General features: G+C 38.1%; 1 protein-coding gene and 1 long non-coding RNA gene across 2 annotated transcripts; both read left to right on the forward strand.

Moving 5' to 3' along the window:
* The first annotated feature begins 114 nt into the window (after window positions 1–114).
* Window positions 115–2,370, forward strand: LOC116615367. Its single transcript, XR_004294903.2, has 3 exons — window positions 115–271; window positions 1,208–1,306; window positions 1,790–2,370. It is a non-coding gene; the product is annotated as an uncharacterized LOC116615367 (long non-coding RNA).
* Window positions 2,371–3,229: 859 nt separating this feature from the next.
* On the forward strand, window positions 3,230–21,164 carry LOC5508100 (folliculin-interacting protein 1). Its single transcript, XM_048734432.1, has 25 exons — window positions 3,230–3,390; window positions 3,510–3,539; window positions 4,665–4,785; window positions 6,525–6,626; window positions 7,648–7,748; window positions 8,800–8,871; window positions 9,245–9,474; window positions 10,619–10,761; window positions 11,070–11,149; window positions 11,440–11,560; window positions 12,072–12,128; window positions 12,428–12,543; window positions 12,939–13,056; window positions 13,853–13,905; window positions 14,216–15,169; window positions 15,832–15,867; window positions 16,100–16,159; window positions 16,257–16,353; window positions 16,832–16,893; window positions 17,009–17,056; window positions 17,328–17,427; window positions 17,906–17,956; window positions 18,656–18,723; window positions 18,959–19,033; window positions 19,477–21,164. Exons 1-25 carry the CDS (start codon window positions 3,326–3,328, stop codon window positions 19,481–19,483), a joined length of 2,967 nt encoding a protein of 988 aa, XP_048590389.1. The 5' UTR covers window positions 3,230–3,325; the 3' UTR covers window positions 19,484–21,164.
* Window positions 21,165–21,205: the final 41 nt, after the last annotated feature.

Genomic DNA, 21,205 nt, shown 5'->3' on the forward strand with positions numbered 1-21,205 from the left:
CATTCTCCTTTCAGCTTTTTAGAAATTTTCGCGCTATCGCGTGCGTAGATGTACAGAAGCCTTGTGGCGTGTTGGTGGATTCGAGAATGAAATTAATGCGGGCTTCCTGTGTATTTCCCCACAAGACCGCGCGCTTCAAGTTAGAACAATATGGCGGCCAAGCGGTAGTCTGTGTGCCAACAAAATGAATAGAAACCCTGCTAAATCAGTGCAGCGTGCAAAAGCAAGGCTAGCTACTCTCAGTAAAGCTATTGCTCAGTGTAAGGCAGAGGTGAGAGATAGTAAATCCGATGTATATACAGCACTAGAAGCATTGACGCTTGTCATTGCCCCCCCTCCACCCCCATCCTTCTTTGACGTAAGGGGGGGAGAATAGGGGTATGTTAATCCGCCTATCCGCAACAATTTTCGAGACAAATCCGTGGATCCCCAGATATTTTAGATCCGCATGGTTTGACAGATAAACAATAGCATCGATTGAAATTTATTTTAAATCCAAAATTCGACCGTCAAAGCAGTCAAAATCCGAAATCCGTGCCCAAAATGTCAACAGATCTGTGATCCGCCGTAATTCCAAAAACCACCAATCTGCTGAAATAATCATCAAAATCCGTTATCCGTGAGCATTTCAGGGCTGAATCCGCAGATCTGCGAACCTATTCACCCCCCCCCCCCCCCCTCGTAAGGGTGTAAGCCTCTGGAATATATGGATCTTTCGACGCTTGCTTGTCCTTTGGCACCAACTGTTAGTGATCTGAGACTAACTAATACTTTGCTGTCATAAACTGGTGGGTCAGGGCTCTGCTGGCCCATTGGTGAGGCAAGCAGAGGCTATGTAACCCCTCCCTATGGGGCCTCTCACTTGGACCGGGAAAATAATTGTCTGTTTGCTATGCAGAGGCCATCTAGTGCAAATAGTGCATCAAGTGCAATTTTAGATTTTGAAGGCTGTTTTAAATTTCTACATAACTGTAACCTAAATAAGCTATGACTTTTTATAATAAGCACCACTTTTATCCCATCTAGCACCCTTATCTTGCTTTTCTAAAGATCAGAGAGTGAGAAGTTTAATTTCTCAAATCTGACAATTGCAGATCCAATAAATTATTCAAGAAAATCAATTCAAAATCAATTTCTAAGACCATTTGCCACCTTGAGCTAATGTGCTATATTTTTTAACTGCAAAAATACATTTTTATTTTTTCAGGCAAGTGCCTATGCAAGATGTGCATCTCAAAATGACAGTGTGCTGAAGAATGGTTGTGAGAGGGAGTTCTTGGCTTTTAAAGCATGCACACAGAAAGCTGTAAGTTAAAGAATTGCATACCCCTGTCACCCTGTTTCCATCAAATAAACTGTATTTGACTACTGTACTAACTGTACAGCCTCTCCAAGGACATAGCATTGAATTTTTTATAATGCAGACTTGCTTACAGAGATGCTTGTAGGATCTAAAATCAAGGAATTGGTATTTTTAGGGTTCTGCAATACAACACATCACTATAAAGTGAATGTGTTTGTCCAATGTAAGATGTATTTGTACCTTCCAGTGATTGTTTTCAGGGGCGTAGCCACGGGGGTGTCCAAGTGGGCTGGGCCCTCCCCCTTTTAGCAGCCAAAAATACAGTAAATGTACGGGACATTATCTAAAATACAGGAGAAAATGCCTTGAAAGGGCCTTTTAGGCCCCCTCATTTTAAAAATCCTGGCTACACCGCTGGTTTTCAAACAATTTCTACATTATGCAGACTCATTCTGTGCTGATGTAATATCTGCTATTTTTCCATAGGCAAAAAGTTTGAAGAAATAAACACCTCAAGATCCTGCCAAATTGCTGATGAGCTTTCTGATGTCAAGACAAGCCTAGAGGAGAAAAATTATAACTTTTTTTAGGGGGGTAGTGAGGGAAGGAGGGGGATTTTTGTCAAGTTTGGCCATCAAGTTCTTTTGGGATTGAGCTAAAGGAAGTGCCATACTGCTTGTTTTATTATGCCCCATCCACAAGCAGGCCTGTAGCAAGGATTTTAAGCGGGGGGTTGAAACAGGGGTTCGTTAACCCATTTAGCTAAGGTAGCTTTCCCAAGCTCGCAGTGGTACTTAATTTACCTTTAACCTCCCCTGACTACAAGACTGACAGGACTACACTATTTAATGTTGGTGTGATTAATAGCAGAACTCCTTCTGTATGCAAGGTCAAGGAGCGAAGTGAGGGCTGTATTCTAACTTAAGAATATGCCTTTTTATAATGTCAAATGCTTTAATTATGTCTGATTCCATAGAAATGATACATGACAGTGGTTATTTTAGGGCAATCTCTGTCTTGATCACTGTATTTTCTGCATTGTCTTCAAAGTAAACAGATAGAAAATACTGCTTAGTAGAAATGTCTGAAATTATGTGGCTCTCAAAATTATTAGAAGGGGGGTAAAATGACCCCTTCTCCTACCACAATGTCTAAAGACGTACTTTAATTTTTAGTTTTCCTCCTCCTTTACCTTTGTAGATTTCATACCAGCAGGGCCGTAGCAGGGGGTGGGGCACTGAGGGCACGTGCCAATCAATATTTTCAAACCTTATAAGGAAATAACCAGTATGGTGGTGGTTGTGCCCCTCCAATATTTTCTTAATGTTTCTATATCGTGCCCCCCCCAAACAATAATTTTGTTCATCATTTTGTTATCCTAAAATATTAATTTTTTTTATGTTCCCTCATACGATCCTTGATCCAGCTGTTTTATACTAAAAAAAAAAAAAAAAAGAATAAACAAAAGTAATGAGCAAAGATGGGTCCCCCAGTTTTTCCATGCCCGTCTCTAAGGTATGGACCTCAGTAGACGCTCTTGCATTTACAATGAAAGTACAGATTGTTTTGCTGACGTCCGCATTCATCGTTACCCCCCGCTTACACTAAACATCAAAAGGGCGCAAAGTTCACCAATCTCGTAAAGCCTAGACGGTTATTTTGGCGAAAACCCGCCATTGTTCAACGACATTTGTTCTTAATTCGTTTAAAATCGGGAGTGATAATGAACGCTTTCATTTAGGTAGAGTCGGAGAAAACGTGCGAAAAAAAGAACAGGCACTTTGAAAATCACGCGCTCGTCACTAGACCCATATTCTATGAGTCATGTGCCTTTATTCCGATCGTAATACTCTATTCCAGCCAATCAGAACGAAGTATTGGATTCCCGCGCGAAACCGCAGCCAATCAGAGAGCTCGAGGTTGCGTGTAGCCCCGTCATGTGACTAGCGGGTTTCGGTGTGTGGGTTACGTTCGGCTATGGTGGACAAACTCGATAATGCTGATATTAAATAATACAGCACCATGTTTGCGAAAATATTCTCTTTTAGCCATAGAAAAACTGGAAAAAAGGCACTCGAAAATGATCTGTAAGTGTAGCTATACCTGTAGAATTTTTAATCGTGTTATCACATTAGAAAGCAACGGTTTGTTTTCGAACAACTGTATGAGTCACTTGAACGAAAGGTCTTTATTTGTGTATTTCTAGGGAAACTACCTGGCTTTTAGACTCGCAAAGGTACGAAGCCTTAGTTTTACCTTATCGTTAAAAATAATGGTCATATATCTGTAGTAGCGTTTAAGCGTATAATATGTACACTCAAGCAAAGGTTGGAGCCGAAATTCTGTGATTTTGACGGATGTGTTAGTTCTGTAACGCTTTCTCCGTGACATATTACAATACTTTTCACATTTTCCTACGCTATCTATCTACAAAGCTTCCAAAGTATAGATATGTCGCTGTTAAAATATGTTAGGTTAACCGGCATTTATGAATGGCTATTTTTTACAACAGCAATGGCCTGATTTTTTTATTTATTATGGTGTTTTCACATGCGCTCAGGCTTCGCATGTCTAAGTTAATTGAATGGGGGAGATACACGCAAATTATTTACGTGACTTTTTTAAAACTGGGTTATCACACTGTAAAATTGATTTGCTATTTTTCTGAGAATGCGTTATCACTCTATATCTTTTTTTCTTAATAAAAAATACTTTTAAAGCACCATTCAACCTCAGTGGCAATATATACTTGATTTTAGAATAAAAATATACAGTATATTACAATAAATTAGAAGCTAGTATTTTAAATTTTGTTGGCAATTAAACAACTATTCTTCTGGTGTCAAATAGCCCTAGTATCTATCTAACTTCCTTAACTCCATATTTAACATTCCAAAAGTGTTTTACATTCTTGTCTGACATGCAACAAGTTTTCCACTGTATTGCGTATAAATAAATAATTCCTCTAATATTTTTGTTCTTTCATCAGAGGAGTTAAGAAGATTAAGAGCAAAGAATTAATTTGCTTGTCTTATGACTGAATTTGTTGTTCTCTTATTTTTAACAAAATAAAATGAAGAAATTAGAAGATATGTACTTTAAAGAATGTCAATCAACCACTCCTTGTTATCATTCATAATTGGATAATTGGAAATACAACAGTTTATTCCAAGATAGAATTCTGATGTCTTATTGATTATGTTTAATAGAAAATATACAGGCTACTCTCTTGAATTTGCTGATGGAAATGGATGCTTTGTGTGACTCGGCATTGAGTATAAAATGGTGGCGTAATTTGCCTTCTTTAAGATGAGATGTGCTGTGGTTTAATTTTTGAATATGTTTTACTCCTGTTTTTCAGTGCATTCCCCCTCTTGGAACCCAGTGACATCCGGGTATTAGTGTTTAGAGATTGTGACAGAAAAGGGAAGACATTGTTATTCGACTCAAAAGTCGCAAACAAGCAAAATGAAAACTCACAGGTAAGAAGAACTGCAATTCAGGAAAATAAATCAACATAAGGTTAAAATGGTATGTTCCATGCCTCTGTGAAATCAGAGAAGGACATAGGAATGTTAGCTAAAACTACTCTATTTTCACAGACATATAAAACATACATACCATTTCAGCTTTGTGTTGAATTTCCTCTGATTCCACCACACTTACCAATACTGCCTGGCTATTTTACAGTGTCTGTAGTTTTTCTAGTCATACCAGGTCATTTAGGGCACATATTTTCCTATCGTTCTGGAATGGGAATGGTTGGTAGAGAATGTTCAGAAAGGCATTCGATTCATTCTGCTGCAGGTAGTAGAATGCTTGGAATGGCCTTCATTCCATTCCGGAATGAAAACGCGGGATAAACGGATGCATACTTTTTCTATTCTAACTGTTCTCATTCCGGAATCATGGGTAAAAAAACATGCCCTTAGTCCTATCAGAATTTTTACCCCCCCCCCCTCCCCCCCCTGCCATCCACCAGACAATGTTTTTTGATCAAGTTCCCATCACCTTTGTAACAGGGCTTCTGGAATTACGCGCTTGTGTGGAAGCGCGTAATTTGGCTTTCTCCGCGTAATCCACAAATTTCCGCGTAATCCTGCGTAATTTGGCGTAATTTGGCTAGACAAAACATTTAAGTGCACAGCTGATGTGTTCTTTTAGGGTTCTTACCTCTATTTCTCGTAAAAAAGAGATATATTCTTTGTAAGAGAGCGATATTTCGAACTGAATTTCGAAAACAAATAAAATGACTAGGCGTTCTTTGCTAAACCGCGAAGGCCTAGGACTAATAATAAAATACCTTTTTTAATTGGCTGGTGGCTAGGAGCCAATGAAAACTTGCCTAAGGTTTCTTCGCGCAAAAAATTAACCTTTTTTCGTGCTTTTACGCCGAGTTTGGGCGTAACAGTTGATATTCCGTGTAATTTAGCGTGTAATTCAGTAAAGAATCCCACAAAATTTTGATTTTTAAAGAAAAATGTATTGCAAAATCCTGCGTAATTTAGCGCATAATGATTGATTTTCCGCGTAATTTAGTGCGTAATTTAGCAAAGAATCCCGCGTAATTTTTAGTTTTTTTCCGCGTAATTCCAGAAGCCCTGTTGTAATGTGTTTTCATTATTCTTTGTAATTGGTTCTCACTATGAACTGCAGTACTAGTATGGTAGGAGCTGCCATAATTTTTTTTTTCATAGTAGCACATTATCACATATCCAATCAGACTGTGACACACATCTGTTTCTTTACGGTACTGATTTGAATTAGCACCTGGGTGCTTATTTAATTTTTTGGTCTTGGGGGAGAAAGAGGTGTTTATTTCATTACGGCAGATAGCTTCTAAAACAATGAAGAACAAAGCTCTATTTCCAATAAACTGTATCAATACTAAATAAGACTGAAAGAAATTTGTGTTCATATTGATATAAAAGTTGAGGAGATAATAAGTAAACCTGTACTGTAGTGTAAGAATGTCAATGCAAGCTAAATCAAATGAACATTTACACCATTCCAAAGGTGCTTTTGTCGGGATCTTTTTTATTAGGGAACAGGAAGGGGTGCCTATTGGGAAGGGAGTGCCTATTCCAAAATTTGAGGTTGAGGGGGGGGGACTTATAACAAAATTTGAGTTTGAGGGGGTGCTTATTGGGAAGGGGTCTGTATTTAAAAGGAGAGCACTTATTTGAATCATAACAGTATGTTCTTTTTACATTTTCTAAAGGGATCATCTTCAGCTAAGATACCAACTGCCGATACCACCAAGAAAACTACACCAGGAAAATCAGATGAGGGAAAATGCCCCAGATCAAAACCACCACACAAGGTACGCTATGACAAATTCCATGTAATCCTTTTCATGTTATGTTTGCATATAACAGTGGAACCTCAATATAACAATATGACAAGGGACAAAAAAAAATAATAATATTGTTATCAAAATATTGTTATTATTAGTATTATCGAAACTATACAGTAACTACATTATGGGAAATAGGGGACTGCGCTAAGAGATCATGTGACTGTTTGGGTGGCAAACACTGGCTTTTAGTGCCAAATTAACAAAACCAAACAGCAACTTATTCAGCACTTACTAAAAAAAGCCAGAATATTTTTTGTTCAGTGAGGGTTTAGTTTCATAATTTTATTTTCTTGTTGTTTTCTGGTGTGACTTGCACAGTCATTTATTTTATTATTTTGGTTTGAATTTGCCACCCAGGAAGGTCATGTGATCTCTCAGTGCAAATCCCATATTGACAAGAAAAAAAAAGGTTTTATCAAGGAACATTTCATATTTAAATTAGTTTTATAAAAAATTGTTTTATTAAAATGGGCATTTATAATTAAAAATTTACCACCAATAAACAATTGTATTGTGTTTTGGGGTAATACAGGATTGATTACCATGTCCTCTCTTTCTTTTTTTCCCTTTTTCTTTTTAGTTTTTCCTCTTTACTTTTTATAAAAATTACCTTACATGTAAAAACAACTGATTCCTTCCTTTTATTGGGGAATTGAGCAGGCTTTCAGGAACTTATGAACCTAAGAATTTGTGTGCTGTTTCATAAATGATGAAAAAATTAATTTCCTGTATGGCACAATCAAAGGAGTTTTTTTTATATTTATTACATATGCAGTGGTATAAGAACATTTTTGTTTCTGTATGGACCACTAATCAACCATTGAGACACCTAGAACTATCTGTATAATAAAATATTCGCCACTCAAAGAACAAGACTTTGATTATAATTATTAGAGCCACAAGCCAATCCATGACTCTAAGATGCTTGTATAATAAAATATCTTATTCACCACTCAAAGAACAAGACTTTGATTAAAATTATTAGAGCCGCAAGCCAAGCCATGATTCTAAGATGCTTGGTGAGATGCTGTTTGGATCAGTTGCCATGGCTTACAAAGGGTCAACTGTGAAAGTTCATCTTATAAGGTATGTCTTACAAAGGGTCAACTGTAAAAGTACACCTTATAAGGTATGGCTTACAAGGGGTCAACTGTGAAAGTACATCTTATAAGGTATGGCTTACAAGGGGTCAACTGTGAAAGTACATCTTATTAGGTATGGCTTACAAGGGGTTGACGGTGAAAGTTTATTTTATAAGGTATTGCTTCCAAGGGGTCAACTGTAAAAGTTCATCTTATAAGGTATTGCTTACAAGGGATCAACTGTAAAAGTTCATCTTATAAGGTTGATTAGATTATAGGCATTTAACTGACATTAGAACGATTTCACATAACCCTTTAAACAGGCTAATGAGAAAACTAACATGTTAATGAGGCACATGCGTGGTAGGTTCACCCTTGGGAAAGTATTGACAAAAAAACAAATATTTTATTTGTTCTCTTTTATCCTCAAACATTTCACAACCCGGTGAAAATGTTGAAGCGGTGATACATCAAATTGGATCAACCGTAAAAAAGGGGTTGTAGTCCATTCTGGGCAATGTTATTTTCCCGTCCATAGAAATTTACGCAAACAAAACAATTGAGAGAGTCAGAGTTGTGTGAACTACTTGTCCAACTGCTTTTCAACAGATCGTTCATTTTACCAGAGTTTCCATGGCCTTTGAACACATAGCTGTGTGAGCTTCTTGTGCTTCCCTTGCCCGTCTTTTTTCTCTTGGATTTTGGTTCCGATTCATTTTTGCTGTCAGTGGAGAATCCTGCGAATGCGGTCTTTAATTTGTACTCGACTTTTCTTTGTGCAGGCGTCTGCTTGTTCGCATAACGCATTTGTTGCCTCACTATCTCCGACTGTGCGCCGACATAAATGGGCTTTGAGGTAGATGTTGATGGCTGTGGAGCTGCCAATGCTTGTTTTAAGACGTTTTGCATGTGCCGCGCGTGTGCCTCATTAACATGTTAGTTTACTCATTAGCATGTAAAAAGCGGTTACGTGAAATCGTTCTAATACAAGGTACAGGTTAAACAAATGCCCCTACTGTAACTCAGTGCTCATTTACTCATTTTTGTTTTTACAGGTCTCCTCGCCAGCTTCTTCTATCAAAAGTCTTTGCTCTGAAGCCAAGGCTAATCATACCTCATTGCTGCAGGTAACATCATCTTTCCATTCATCTTTTGAGCATTGAGGGTATGCTAGGGGAGGGGCTACAACATATACAGTACCTGTGGTGAACCAATGATTTTCAATAGCCAGGATTCAGAGGGGATCCAATAATTAGTATCATATGGGATGGCTTTCTGGATCCTCTGAATCTGCCTTGAATAGAAGATATTTATTTTTTTCAATATGGTTACTATAAAAAAATATTCATTAAGGGACTTACCTATAAATTTTGAAATGCATAAAAGCAGAAAATATAAGTATTTGTTCTGGTATGATGTGGCTCTCAATGTGAGATGTCCGGGGTCTAGATGCCTGAATTATCTCCAAAAATGTTATGCCAACTGTCTATTGTCTTACAGTGAGCCGAACATGGGAAGCTACACGAGCAACACAAGCCTGAACACTGACTCCATCCTGGATGATAGCAGCAGTCGCATTGAGACAGACTCTGTATCGCTGTCATCTCAGAACGGCAGCCCTAAAGATGCAAGTCTGCTGATGGCTACGTCACACCCCATGGCCGTGCCAGGGACACCAGCTATCCCTATAGAACCTGAGGAGGACAGTGGATTCATGGCTTCTATAGACAGTGAGTTATGAGTTATGTGAGAGTAGCTATTTGTCATCAATCAGGGAAAAAAAGTAAGATTGGCCGTGGGGTTTGCTGGGAAATTTGACCTGAAATACACTTCAGGATATATAATCATTACAAAGTGCCAGCCTAGAATCACTTTATGAAGCACAAAATATCTAAATAAACAAAAGCTTTTGGTTTTTTTTAAACAATTCTTACATATTCGTTTCTACAGCAGCTTTTTGGGTTTGATAAACTCGAATCCGGCTGCATTCCATTCACATTCCAAGTTATGATAGTTAAAACTTTAGATCAAGTTATTGATTTATAAAGAGTTTTCAATATGTGCCGAAACACACGTGCTCATGTAAACACGCTCTCATTTGGTATTTAAGCTCAAGTTTTTTTGCCCGTTTCCGATTCCTCTATCTCTTTATATGCTGTAACTAGAATATCTAGAAAATGCTGCAGAGTGTTAAATGTAGAGCCCTCAGTATTATACTCCCAGACAAGAACTATTTTAATGTTCTTGAAGCTACCAACCTGCAAACCCTCTGATGGGGGTGAGAGAGGCATGCCTGAATTTCATTACAACAGCTTGCATGTCCCCCTCCCCCTCATGTTGTATAGAAGTAGAGATTGGCTGGAATACTAAGGAGGGTTGTTCCATGCATTTACAAATGTATGCATGGTATCCATTGACAATATTAGAGAATTAGGTAAAACAAGTAGGAGGGAACAATGTCATGCTTAATTTTGCCAGAGGAATGGGCTATCATGGACATCTGTCAAGCGTCTTTTGAAATTTTAGAATGTCACTTTCTTAGACTGGTTACCTTATAATCAAATTTTAAGGCAATGTCCACAAGGCGATGGCCCTTATTGTTTATTTGGATACCTTCTGTTGATATGATTGCTGGAAAAGTCTATATCACATTTGTTTGAGCTGCTAACTCTTTATTTGACTTAAAAAAATTATTGGATTTTCTGATGGAAGTCATTATGCAACTGCCCTAAGTCATTATCCAATCTGTTGCCTAATGACTAATGTAGGACAGTTGCAGAATGGACAGTCTAAAAACTTGGTTCCCTAATAACCGGATACCTGTAGGACACTTCACCAAAATAGTTTCATCTTACCAATTGATGCTATCTGCAGGTAATTCTTTTGCTGGAAGCATGACATCTCTTTACACCCCTTCCTCTTCTCCATGTGGGAGCTTCCAACGGCGACTTTATCGAAGTCAGGTGACGAGTATTGACAGTGGCTTCAACAGTAGAAAGAGGGATGATGTCGGAGAGGTGTGTACTGTCTCATTTATCTTACTTCCTAAGCTTGGTATCTGGAGAAACAAAGGGTCATCATCACACAATAATGTTTTTTTTTAATAGACAGCCTCACCTCTTATGCCATAAATCTTTTTCATCTGATTTGTTTGATACATGTTTTGTAGTATACAAAACCCTATGCAAATTTAATCTGTGGATGATGTGGAAGCAAATTGAGTGCAATATTTTGTGGGTGGCTAAACATACAAATCCATTTTGTGCCTTTTTCTAAATTGAAACTTGACTGTTAAAATAAAGTAAGCTGTTATTCATCTTTTCAGATGTCACCTGTTCTGAGACGACAACCAAAGATTGGTTTGGGGATTATTTTTCCTCTTAGTGATAGTGAAGATAAAAGCAGGTAATAGTATTAAAATGCAATATTTGTTTGAATCGATTATCATTTTTAATAAAAATCTTAAATAATGTACAAGCAAGATTTGGGATCTATATGACAAATCAACTCCCAAAAGAAATGAATGATTGACACTGTAACATTACTATTTGCAAGAATTGAAGGGCAATGCTGTTTGCCTGATTAGTTAACAATTGAAAAATAACTGGCTCTGGCATTGAAAATGCAATGTTTTTTGGGAATACCAAGAACTTTTAGTTGTCTGCCTAATGGTTAATATAAATGATTTCTTGCAGGGTTTTGCAGGGCTATTTCTTTTCTCACTTCCCTCTGTTGGAGTCCCATGTACATCGGCTCAGAGTAGCTGTGGAAAGTGCTGCTTTCTCTAAAAAGTCCTTCTCTTCCCTTGTTGAAGAGGTAAAAAGTGTTTTTTGGAGTTTTTTTCCAGAATACACCTTTTTCAGTTGGTTGCACCCGCCAATCAATGTATCGTAACCCGCAGTGGTTCATGGGTATGTTATAACTGTCGGAATCCTGGTCTCTGAAAGCTGTGTGAACATTTAGAGTTACATAAACAAGAATGCAATTAAGCTTTTTAAACCTGTGTCTGTTTTTATTTCCGATTTTTATTTGATACCCATGAATCACTGCGGTTATGACACAAAGATTGTCAGAGTGCAACCTTATTTGAAATAAGGTATCAAACAACACAAAATTAGGTATGTTATTAAAGGTATGTTAAATGCCTCTGTGAAACAGTAGTTGCACTGATGTTTCAAGTGTTAGCCCTTCTTCGGAGCATTTTTATTCCAACATTGTTCTTACAAATCATTGAATGGAAGCCTTCTAGCCATGGCATGCAACAAAATGTAGTAGATGACACCCATAGCTAGCAGGCTTTGACCTCCTCCTGTTTTTGGTATTTCAGGCTGTCGAGAATTTCTGCAAGGAAATATGTGGTGAGCTTGTTGCTCCTCGATTAAAGGTGTGCTAACATACTGTACATATATTTTAATCTTCCTATCTGATTGAGATGTACAATACATATTTGTCGTCATAATAACCAAAAGCATTTAAAAATGCTAAGTGCTTAACACAAGCCTGACAAAAAGAAACAAACAGGTTTTTGGGCCCAAGACCACTGACTCTGTCATTTCTTTTACAAATATTATGTAAAATATAGGGCTTTCTTGACACACAACTTAATCTCATCTTATTGTTGCTAAGGCCATCTGTTCATATTATCTTTTACTCTTTGTAATTCTTGTATGTTTGTTTGACCAGGAACCAGTTTGGTTGAACATGATGACATTCCAGGATCACAGAACAGAGTTATGTGAGAAGTTCATGGACCAATTCAACACATGTCTTAGTCAGTGCAATAATAGAGAGACCAGCTTGTAAGTGATTTAAATGCACACTAGTAGAGGCTGTTGTTAGCTCTAAAGAGCTCTTGACAGCCTAAACTTTGGCCATCTTTTCAATTCACCATTGGAAAACAAATTATGGAAAGAAATAAAAAAAAACACAACTTTGACCATCTTTTCAATTTACCATTGAAAAACCAATTATGTAAAGAAATAAATAAACTAAAAACAAAGTCTTTTAGTTCATCTACCAAACTCAATCAACAATATTGTAATAACTTACTCAGCCAATGGAAATGGATCTTTCTCAACACATGTTATTCCGCCTAGACTGACAAAGTAAAGGTTTCATGTTAAATGTATAACCTTTCTCATAATTTAAAGTCTTTTGAGTGATGTTCCCTAGTACTGATTGTGTTTTGTGACAGCTTCTTGGCTTCCCTTCTTACTGCGGTGTTGACCCATCATCTTGCCTGGGTGCCGACGGTGATGCCAGCAGGAGCAGCCCCCAGTAGAACCTACCTTGATAAACACTCCTCTAAAACGGTACGATAATATGAGACATGGTATTTTTTAGGCTACTGCTTTATTACTGTATGTGCTTTCAATAGCATATCCCGACAAACAGAGTTGTTGTTTGATCGAGACTGTTGATGGGAATATTTCACAAGAAATTGAATTGAAGTTGTGAGAGCTAGAGAGAGTGTGGTTTATCAGCTCTCATCTCCCTTTGATCCAAGCTTAGGTTCTTAAATCAAAACTGTTACAATGGTGGTGTTTAGGAAATTCAGAGAAAGGTTACGGTAAATAATAATGATAAAAAGAATAAAAAGAAATGAGAGGATATAAAAAGATGATTGGGATTATTATTATCATCATCATCATCATCATCATCATCATCCTCATCATTATTATTATTATTATTATAATAAGTAAATAATCAAATTCTATTGAATCAAGAAAAATCATTTATAAAAGAAATATTTAGTTATTTTAAAATTGTAAATTGAGTTGTTTAAGTAAGTTACAATAAAGTTATTATTATTATTTAAAAACATTATTATTATTATTATTATTATTATTATTATTATTATTATTATTATTATTATTATTATTATTATTATTATTATTATTATTATTATTATTATTATTATTATTATTATTATTATTATTATATAAAGATAATAATTATAGTGACAAATTGTATTGTTGTGAGGGCCATGGGATGAGAATGTAAATGGTGATGATTATGACAATGTTGATGATGACTAGGGTTAGCAGGATAATGATGAGGAAGGTAGGATCAGATGACTATCTTGACACTAACATTCCTTATTCACAGCTTGATCTTCTTGCCCAGTCACATCCTTACAACCCGTTATGGGCCCAGCTCAGGTACAGTAAACACTGAAACAGAGGCATCTTAACTGCAATAAATAATAACGCAAATGAGTTTGTATTTTCCGTATCAAACTCATTCCCTGTAAATTTCAATCCATTCCACAATCCACAGCTGCATTCTGTTGCTAGAGTGTAGAAGAACGCATAAATTATTGACATTATCAATAAAAATGAGGCTTTAATCAAGTCACATTCACATTCATGTATGTCCTTCTGATTGTGAAATGTTCTGGGCTATAGCGAAGGCTACTCTGTCAAACCAAAACCGACTCCTCTCAGAGATGTCACCATGTTGTTTTTGCAGTGATTTGTATGGTGCAATCGGCTCACCGCTCAAGCTATCACGCACAATCGTCGTCGGAAAAAATAGCAAACTAGTCAACCAAGTTATCTATATTCTAAGCTACTTCATTCGCTGCACCGAGGTCTTCGAACACACAATCCACTGTAAGGAGCCCTTACAAACAATTGCGGATGTGAACATAGAATCTTGCTGTTTCTGTAAAGGTGATATCACCGTGTTACATGAACATAACATTTGCTCTTCTTGTATGGAGGAGAGCGGAATTGGTATATGTGCAGTGTGCAGAAAAATTACGCTACAAGAACTGGACTCTTCGAAATATATTTCTGGTAAATCTACTTGCTCATTGGATCAAATTCTTGGAATTCCAACGTGCGTGAAGTGCGGCTTGCTTCAAAGAGCTTTTGACGATCATGAAATCATCCGAACAAATAGTATGAATGGTAATAGTGGATGCTTGCCAAAATGGGCTGTTGCTAAGGAGTTTAGACATTTTCAACGGGATTTAAGTTACTGTGAACGTAGTGAAACATTTCGTTGCTATTGCTGTGAGAAGCCAGAAAGGGAGAAATCCTCATTTACGTGTTATTGTCCTAATGATAACTGCGTTCACAAATCATTCGAGCAGGACTCGAGTCATTGTAACGACCTTCCTAATGAACCCATCGAGAATTTCACAACATTTATTAAACTATTATCACACGATATGTTTTGCAAACGAGTGGAGTGCAAGTGTGACAAAGAGGATAATCAGGATTCCTTAGAATCCAAAGACGCATCGTCTGGTGAAACCGTAGCATCATATGGGCGCAGTGGGTCGGCGGATTCAGGTTTTCATCAGATGAACTCGGAGTGCGTCACCCCAGGGCGGAGAGCTGCTAGTATTGATCAGCTTAGTGTTGATACCTTGGAAAATGTGGAAGAGTTCGGTCCAGAGGAACTTGCGATGCTAGGGTAAGCAAAGTTGTAACAAACACTTACCACAACAGGCAACTGTCAATCTTTTAACATGTTGGATGCACTTACACTATATTGCGGAAACAACGCTCTGTTCAGTGAAATAAAAAGGAACTAAGACTTGTCGTTAAAAAAAAACCTGTCTTTAGAACGTAGTACTTTACAGCTTCCAACATTCTAACAACATTCTTTAACTCCCTGATATGGTTCCTGTTGCAGACATAATAGCACAAAATTAGTGTAATCCCCATACTTTTCTCAGCGAACAGTTTTTGGTCAGCGAGAGGGAGTTGAAGTAAAGTAGAGGAAGAGGCAGATGGATCTGTGTTTTTTTTTTAACAAATACATATTAGCCCATGCAAAGTACGCTGGTTCTGCGAACATCCTTTATCAGATTTGTTATTTACTTACTGATCTTTGAGCGCATTCTTTGCATTTGTACCTTGTCAGGCCTGTACAGGCTCTTTTCCCTTTTCCACAGTCCCCTGCACTTGCTATGCAGGATACACTGGAGTTGACTGTAACTTCGAATACAAATACCCCTTATATACTGGGATCATAGGAAATTTGTTATATTATCTTTTAAGACACGTGCGTGTATGTGTTGGTTATGTTACCCTGTTGGTTCTGGATGCTATATTTACCACATTCGCTTTCAGAATGGCTTTAAGTCCAGAATCTTCTGAAAACCCCAGGTACGAGTGCTTTTTTTAAAATGATTTTTAGGCATGTCTCCCTGTGTACTATTTTCATCGGCCCAGATGACATGACCCCTGGAATTAAACCTGGATCCTCAAGTCTCAATGATCCTTTCTCCTGGATCCTTTAGTCTCAATGAGCTTCTTATGTCCACAACAAGTCCCTGTTTAGGAACCTGAAGGCGAACATTGTCTTACTTTATTTTCCTGTTTGATTTCTTGTTTACAGCAAGTGCCTTTGTAGCGACCTGAAGAAGTCAAACAGTTTTGGAAGAAGTCTGTTTGCAGGGTAAGATTACTTCTTCTACTATGCGTTTTTTTTTTTTCAGAATATTAACTAATGAAAGGGAAATGAAAACAAGTTTTTATTTTTTTTTTTTTGTAAGGTTTTCCGAGACGTATCACCCTGATTTCGTCCTTCAGGGTCTACCAAGCAAAGACTTCCTACCCAGTCTGTACGGCGATCTACGACTCTCCCTTCAGGTATGGAATATAAACAAGGCATGAGGTCTTTACAGCGATCTACGACTCTACCTTCAGGTATGGAATATAAACAAGGAATAAGGTCTTTACAGCGATCTACGACTCTACGTTCAGGTATGGAATATAAACAATGCATAAGGTCTCTACAGCGATTTACGACTCTCCCTTCAGGTATGGAATATATACAAGGCATAAGGTCTGTACAGCGATCAACGACTCTCCCTTCAGGTATGGAATATAAACACGGCATAAGGTATTTACAGCGATCTACGACTCTACCTTCAGGTATGGAATATAAACAAGACGCAAGCCATGCTACAGGTATCTGTGTGTCAAGGAATCAAAAACATACTATTAGATGTATGATTTGAAAAGTTTAAATATTTAACGTTTAACCTTGGGTATCCTTGGGATAATGTCACATATTGTCTTTGGATAAAGTAAATTTTCTCACATTTATTTGTTTTTCCCCGTTCAGCACTCTGTCATTGATGATCCAGTCACGGAAGCAGTTTGCATTATCGCCGATACCGACACCTGGTGAGTTTACTCGTGCATTTGACAGAATCTCTACATTTTTTAGTTCTCGAAAACACAAAAAAAAAGAAAAGAAAAAACATTTTCTCCTCCTTGAGCACGCTTATCCTTTCTGCAGGACCTGTGAACTGATTTCAGCCAATAAAAGCAAACGAAACTCCTCGAGGTAAGATCACGCCAGATTATTATTTGCTAAGTATCTATGATTTTGCCATATTATTAAAGTCCCCCGGTTAGACTTGCATGCGTTGCTGTTTTCTTTTTGTTTCCAAATGTTTTAAGCAAAAATAAACCTGTAACTTTTGATAAGTAAGAAAATGGGTTTAATTCCATCGTTTATTGCGTCTGTAAACTATGCTTAGTTAGCATTCAACCCACTACTAAACAATTACTTGTAAAAATGGACATTTCATGTTAAAATACCTGTTTCTTTGTAGCGAGGCTGTGACGGTACAGCCCATTGAAGTCTCCAATCTTATCTTCTCCATGCTGTCATCTGTCAGTGGTCTCTCAGATGTCAGGATGTCAGCAGAGTTTGTGAGTAACTATGCACCATTCATTGATGCACCATTCACTCTAAGTGTCTGATTTAAAAAAAAAAAAGGACGCGCACACTCCCTCACTAAACTAGGTTTAAATCAATCAATCAATATTTTTATTTATTTATTTTATTTTACTTTTTTTTATTCAAGTACAGCATTGCTGCCCGCAAATAGCTAAGGTTAATCGAGGCGGGCAGCGAAAAGGTGACAAATACTTATGTATGTAAATGCCGAATTCTTCTCATTCAAACACTGTATTTTGGCCACCTTAAGCAGGTGGAAATACCAGAGAGTGAAGTGGTCTCGGAGAATACCGTCTTTGCGAGGAGAAGGATCTTTTCTGGGAAGAGAAAATTCTTTCCTAAAGAAACTCCACCAAGTCAAAATTCTAAAGACTGCTATAAGGGCGGGCTCATGTGTGAAACTTTGTTTGTACTCTTTGGCGTGACTCGTGGCTGTTTTGACTTTTCCAGTGTCTCATGCATTTGGAGGATAGACTGAAAGAAATCTACCTGAAAAGCAAGGTAATGAGTCGGCGATATCTTTTTTGGTGGTTAACTCTTCAGAACTCAGCATTCTGGAATAACCTGTAGGTGCCCAGGCTCAGGGAATCATATTTTAGATCTGTCTGTTCGTCTATCTGTCTTTTGTAGTGTCGGCCACAGCACGTCATTGTTTCATTTCATATTTCGAAATGCTGGAAGACAAATTGTGTTAATGTCGAATCCTTTGTATCGCGACGCCGCATTTTCAAAACATCGATTTGTTTGTTTTTGTCTTTTGGGGTTTTCTTTCCGCCAGTCATCTCTCGCCAAGTGCAGTTGCCTGGCTTTGTGTCGCGACACTGTCTGGTTTTCGTCCAGTGGATAGCCAGGGAAGTGCACAAAGCGAGACTATGATTGGCTTAGAATGGTTTTACTGACGGAATAGAAAACCAAAACAAATCGTGTTTTGAAAACGCGGGTCGCGATACAACGGATTCGACAGTAAGACATAATTGAAATAACCTTCTAAAAACCAAGTTCAATTACCAAATTCAAGCGAGAAATTGATAAAGTTTTCCCAAATCAGCCGATGGGAATGGATGCTTTCTTCTCCCACTTGGTATTTTGCTAGAGTGACAAAATGTCAATAGACAAATGATATTTTCTGGCAAATATCACATCGCCGAAATCTGCTGTTGACCTCTTGTAGTAGAATCTCTGTCTATTTTTTCCATGCAGGTTGTTTCTGAATGGCTGCGTGATCGAAAAAGGCCTATTACTAAGCCTGAGCTCGCAAAGACCCTTGGGTAAGCGCAACACTTCACGTCGTACTTGATGCCGGATGCTTATCTCTCGGACCCAGGGATTATCGGTCGTTTGAATAAGTGGGGGGGGGGGGGGTGTCTAGGGAAAACATCTACGAAAGCTTTATCAAATGTTGATCACATGTTCCACACGAGTTCATCACTCGCCCCTAATGGTATGATCATATGTTCCTTACATGCTGATCTCCATGTGTTGATCACGTGATTTGTTTCGTAGAATTGATGACAGCGACATGATGCTACTGCTGGCGGTAGCAAGTGCGCATGCGCCGCAAGGAGTTGCATGCATCAGGTATGCGGTCCATTCTTCGCCCTTTTGAACTCCATCTACCATTAACGAATATCGATAAGCCACTCTTTTTTATTGTTTACATCTAAAAATGCAACCGCCTATTGGCAAGAAACTAGACTGCTAGCCGGCTGGTTTATTCGGAAATAACTATTTTCGGAGTTTTTGGAAAAGAGTAAATGAACCCTCTAGAGATCCGGCTAGCAGTCTAGCAAGAAACAAGATGTCCATTCTTGATTAATTAAAATTATCTTGGCCGCTTTGAATAAGCCGATGGAACTAGTGCACCATCAAACATGGTGCACCATGTTTGAATCAGAGTGAGAAGAGTGCGGAGAACCTGCAATCGTCGGATGTCGGTCAGCATCTGCGGCCATGGTCATAAATAATAGTACCTTGTTTATTAGTCCTGATGGAGCACTGACGTTCGTTTATTTTTTTCACAGGCACTGAAAAATACTTCGTCTCTTCACGTTCCAGACATCACACTAGTCGGTTAACAGATGCAATGGCAAGTCTTCACGACACATAACACTGTACGCGGTGCCTTACAGGGAAACAGATGCAGTTGCGCGAAGCAACCCCAGTCACACTCGCTTGAAACATTTGGGACGTTCTCAACTTCGCGTTTACACTAAGTTAAAACACAAGCTACCTATATTGTATATATTCAACTGTTACCATCTTGGTTCATCCAATATTGTACATTCTAGAAATCCTAAGAATTCTTGCAATTGAGATTATGAGCTTCTCTCCATGATCATCCTCCTATAAAACACTATTCGACACGTCCACATATAAGTGGAACTGTTTTAGCCGCTACTCTTTTAGAGATTCTCGAACGGATTTGTGTGACGAAAGGTGACGAATCTTCAATCAGAAATTCATTATTCCAACCTTGAAAACGGTTGTCAATCAACCATTTCTTTGTTATAAATTCACGTGCCATGGAAACCCTGACATGGAAACGTACCTCAACTTACGTCATGCAGCGCGCGCTTCGTTTGGTGCAAACCTGAAAAGGCGCGCGCTGCATTCTGGTAGTTGGGGTGGGTTTCTATTATAATGCGCGCGCAAACTTATAGCTGGAATGGCCTATTATTGGCTCCAGAATCTTATAAAGCAGGAGCTTTTTCTAGTTCCAGAATTTAGCAAAATTTTTTATTTGCTCAGCAAGTTTACTGAAAAGATAGTTTTGGACTGAGATCTTAAAGCGAGTTTGGTTTAAGAGAGTTCTAATGTGTCTCCAACGGCGAACTTCTCCTTTTCAAGGTCCAGAGGGTTTATAAATTTGTGCATATTTGTAATTTATAGATGTGCCAATGCATGCAATCAGGGGCCGGTTTCTAGAAAACAGGTTAGCGCTAACCCAGGAATAAATACGGCTATCTCGACATTTAATTGGATAAAAATGACATATAGTATCCTGGGTGCCAGAGGCTTGTCGCGAAAGTTTCTCATGCACGCCCGTTTGCCCGTCGGAATTCGTTCGTCGCGCTTTCGGTTTTTCGGCGGCGCGAGAGCCTCTGGAACCCCGGATAAAAAATATTAACATAAAACACAGCCCGAACAAGCAAACTTAATTTATTGACGCCAGAAGTCCGCATATGGACTTAGAAGTATACAAGTATAAGATTTCTTTTTTAATCATCCATGTCATAATTTCTCAGGCTAAGTGCAAACTTCGTATCTTCCATGAGCCTTATTTAATGCAAATGCATGCAAATGAAGTTGAAACAATCGACTCGATTCATTTGCAGGCATTTGCATTGAATACGGCTCATGGATAATACGACGTTTGAAATTAACCTTATTGTATTTCCATAAAAGAGTGGGAATATGGAGCTCAAAGCAACGGCAGGAGGGAGGGGGAGGGCAATGTGTAGGGGTTCTCTAGCTAGGCTTGTGATGGTGGGGATGAAAACCCGTCATCCCTTGCTTTAGTGGAGGGTAAAAAAAAGAGCCATCAGGCTTAGTTCAAACGTCGGATTATCCATGAGCCGTATTCAATGCAATGAATCAAGTCGATTGTTTCATCTTCATTTACATTGAATACGACTCATTGATAATACAACGTTGAACTTAGCATTATATATATGAATAAAAGATAAGTACTTTATGTGCTATTCTGTAATTATGCTATTCTGTTAATATGTCTTACCAAAACATACACCT

Source organism: Nematostella vectensis, chromosome 11, assembly GCF_932526225.1.
Source record: "Nematostella vectensis chromosome 11, jaNemVect1.1, whole genome shotgun sequence".
Taxonomy (NCBI): Eukaryota; Metazoa; Cnidaria; class Anthozoa; order Actiniaria; family Edwardsiidae; genus Nematostella; species Nematostella vectensis.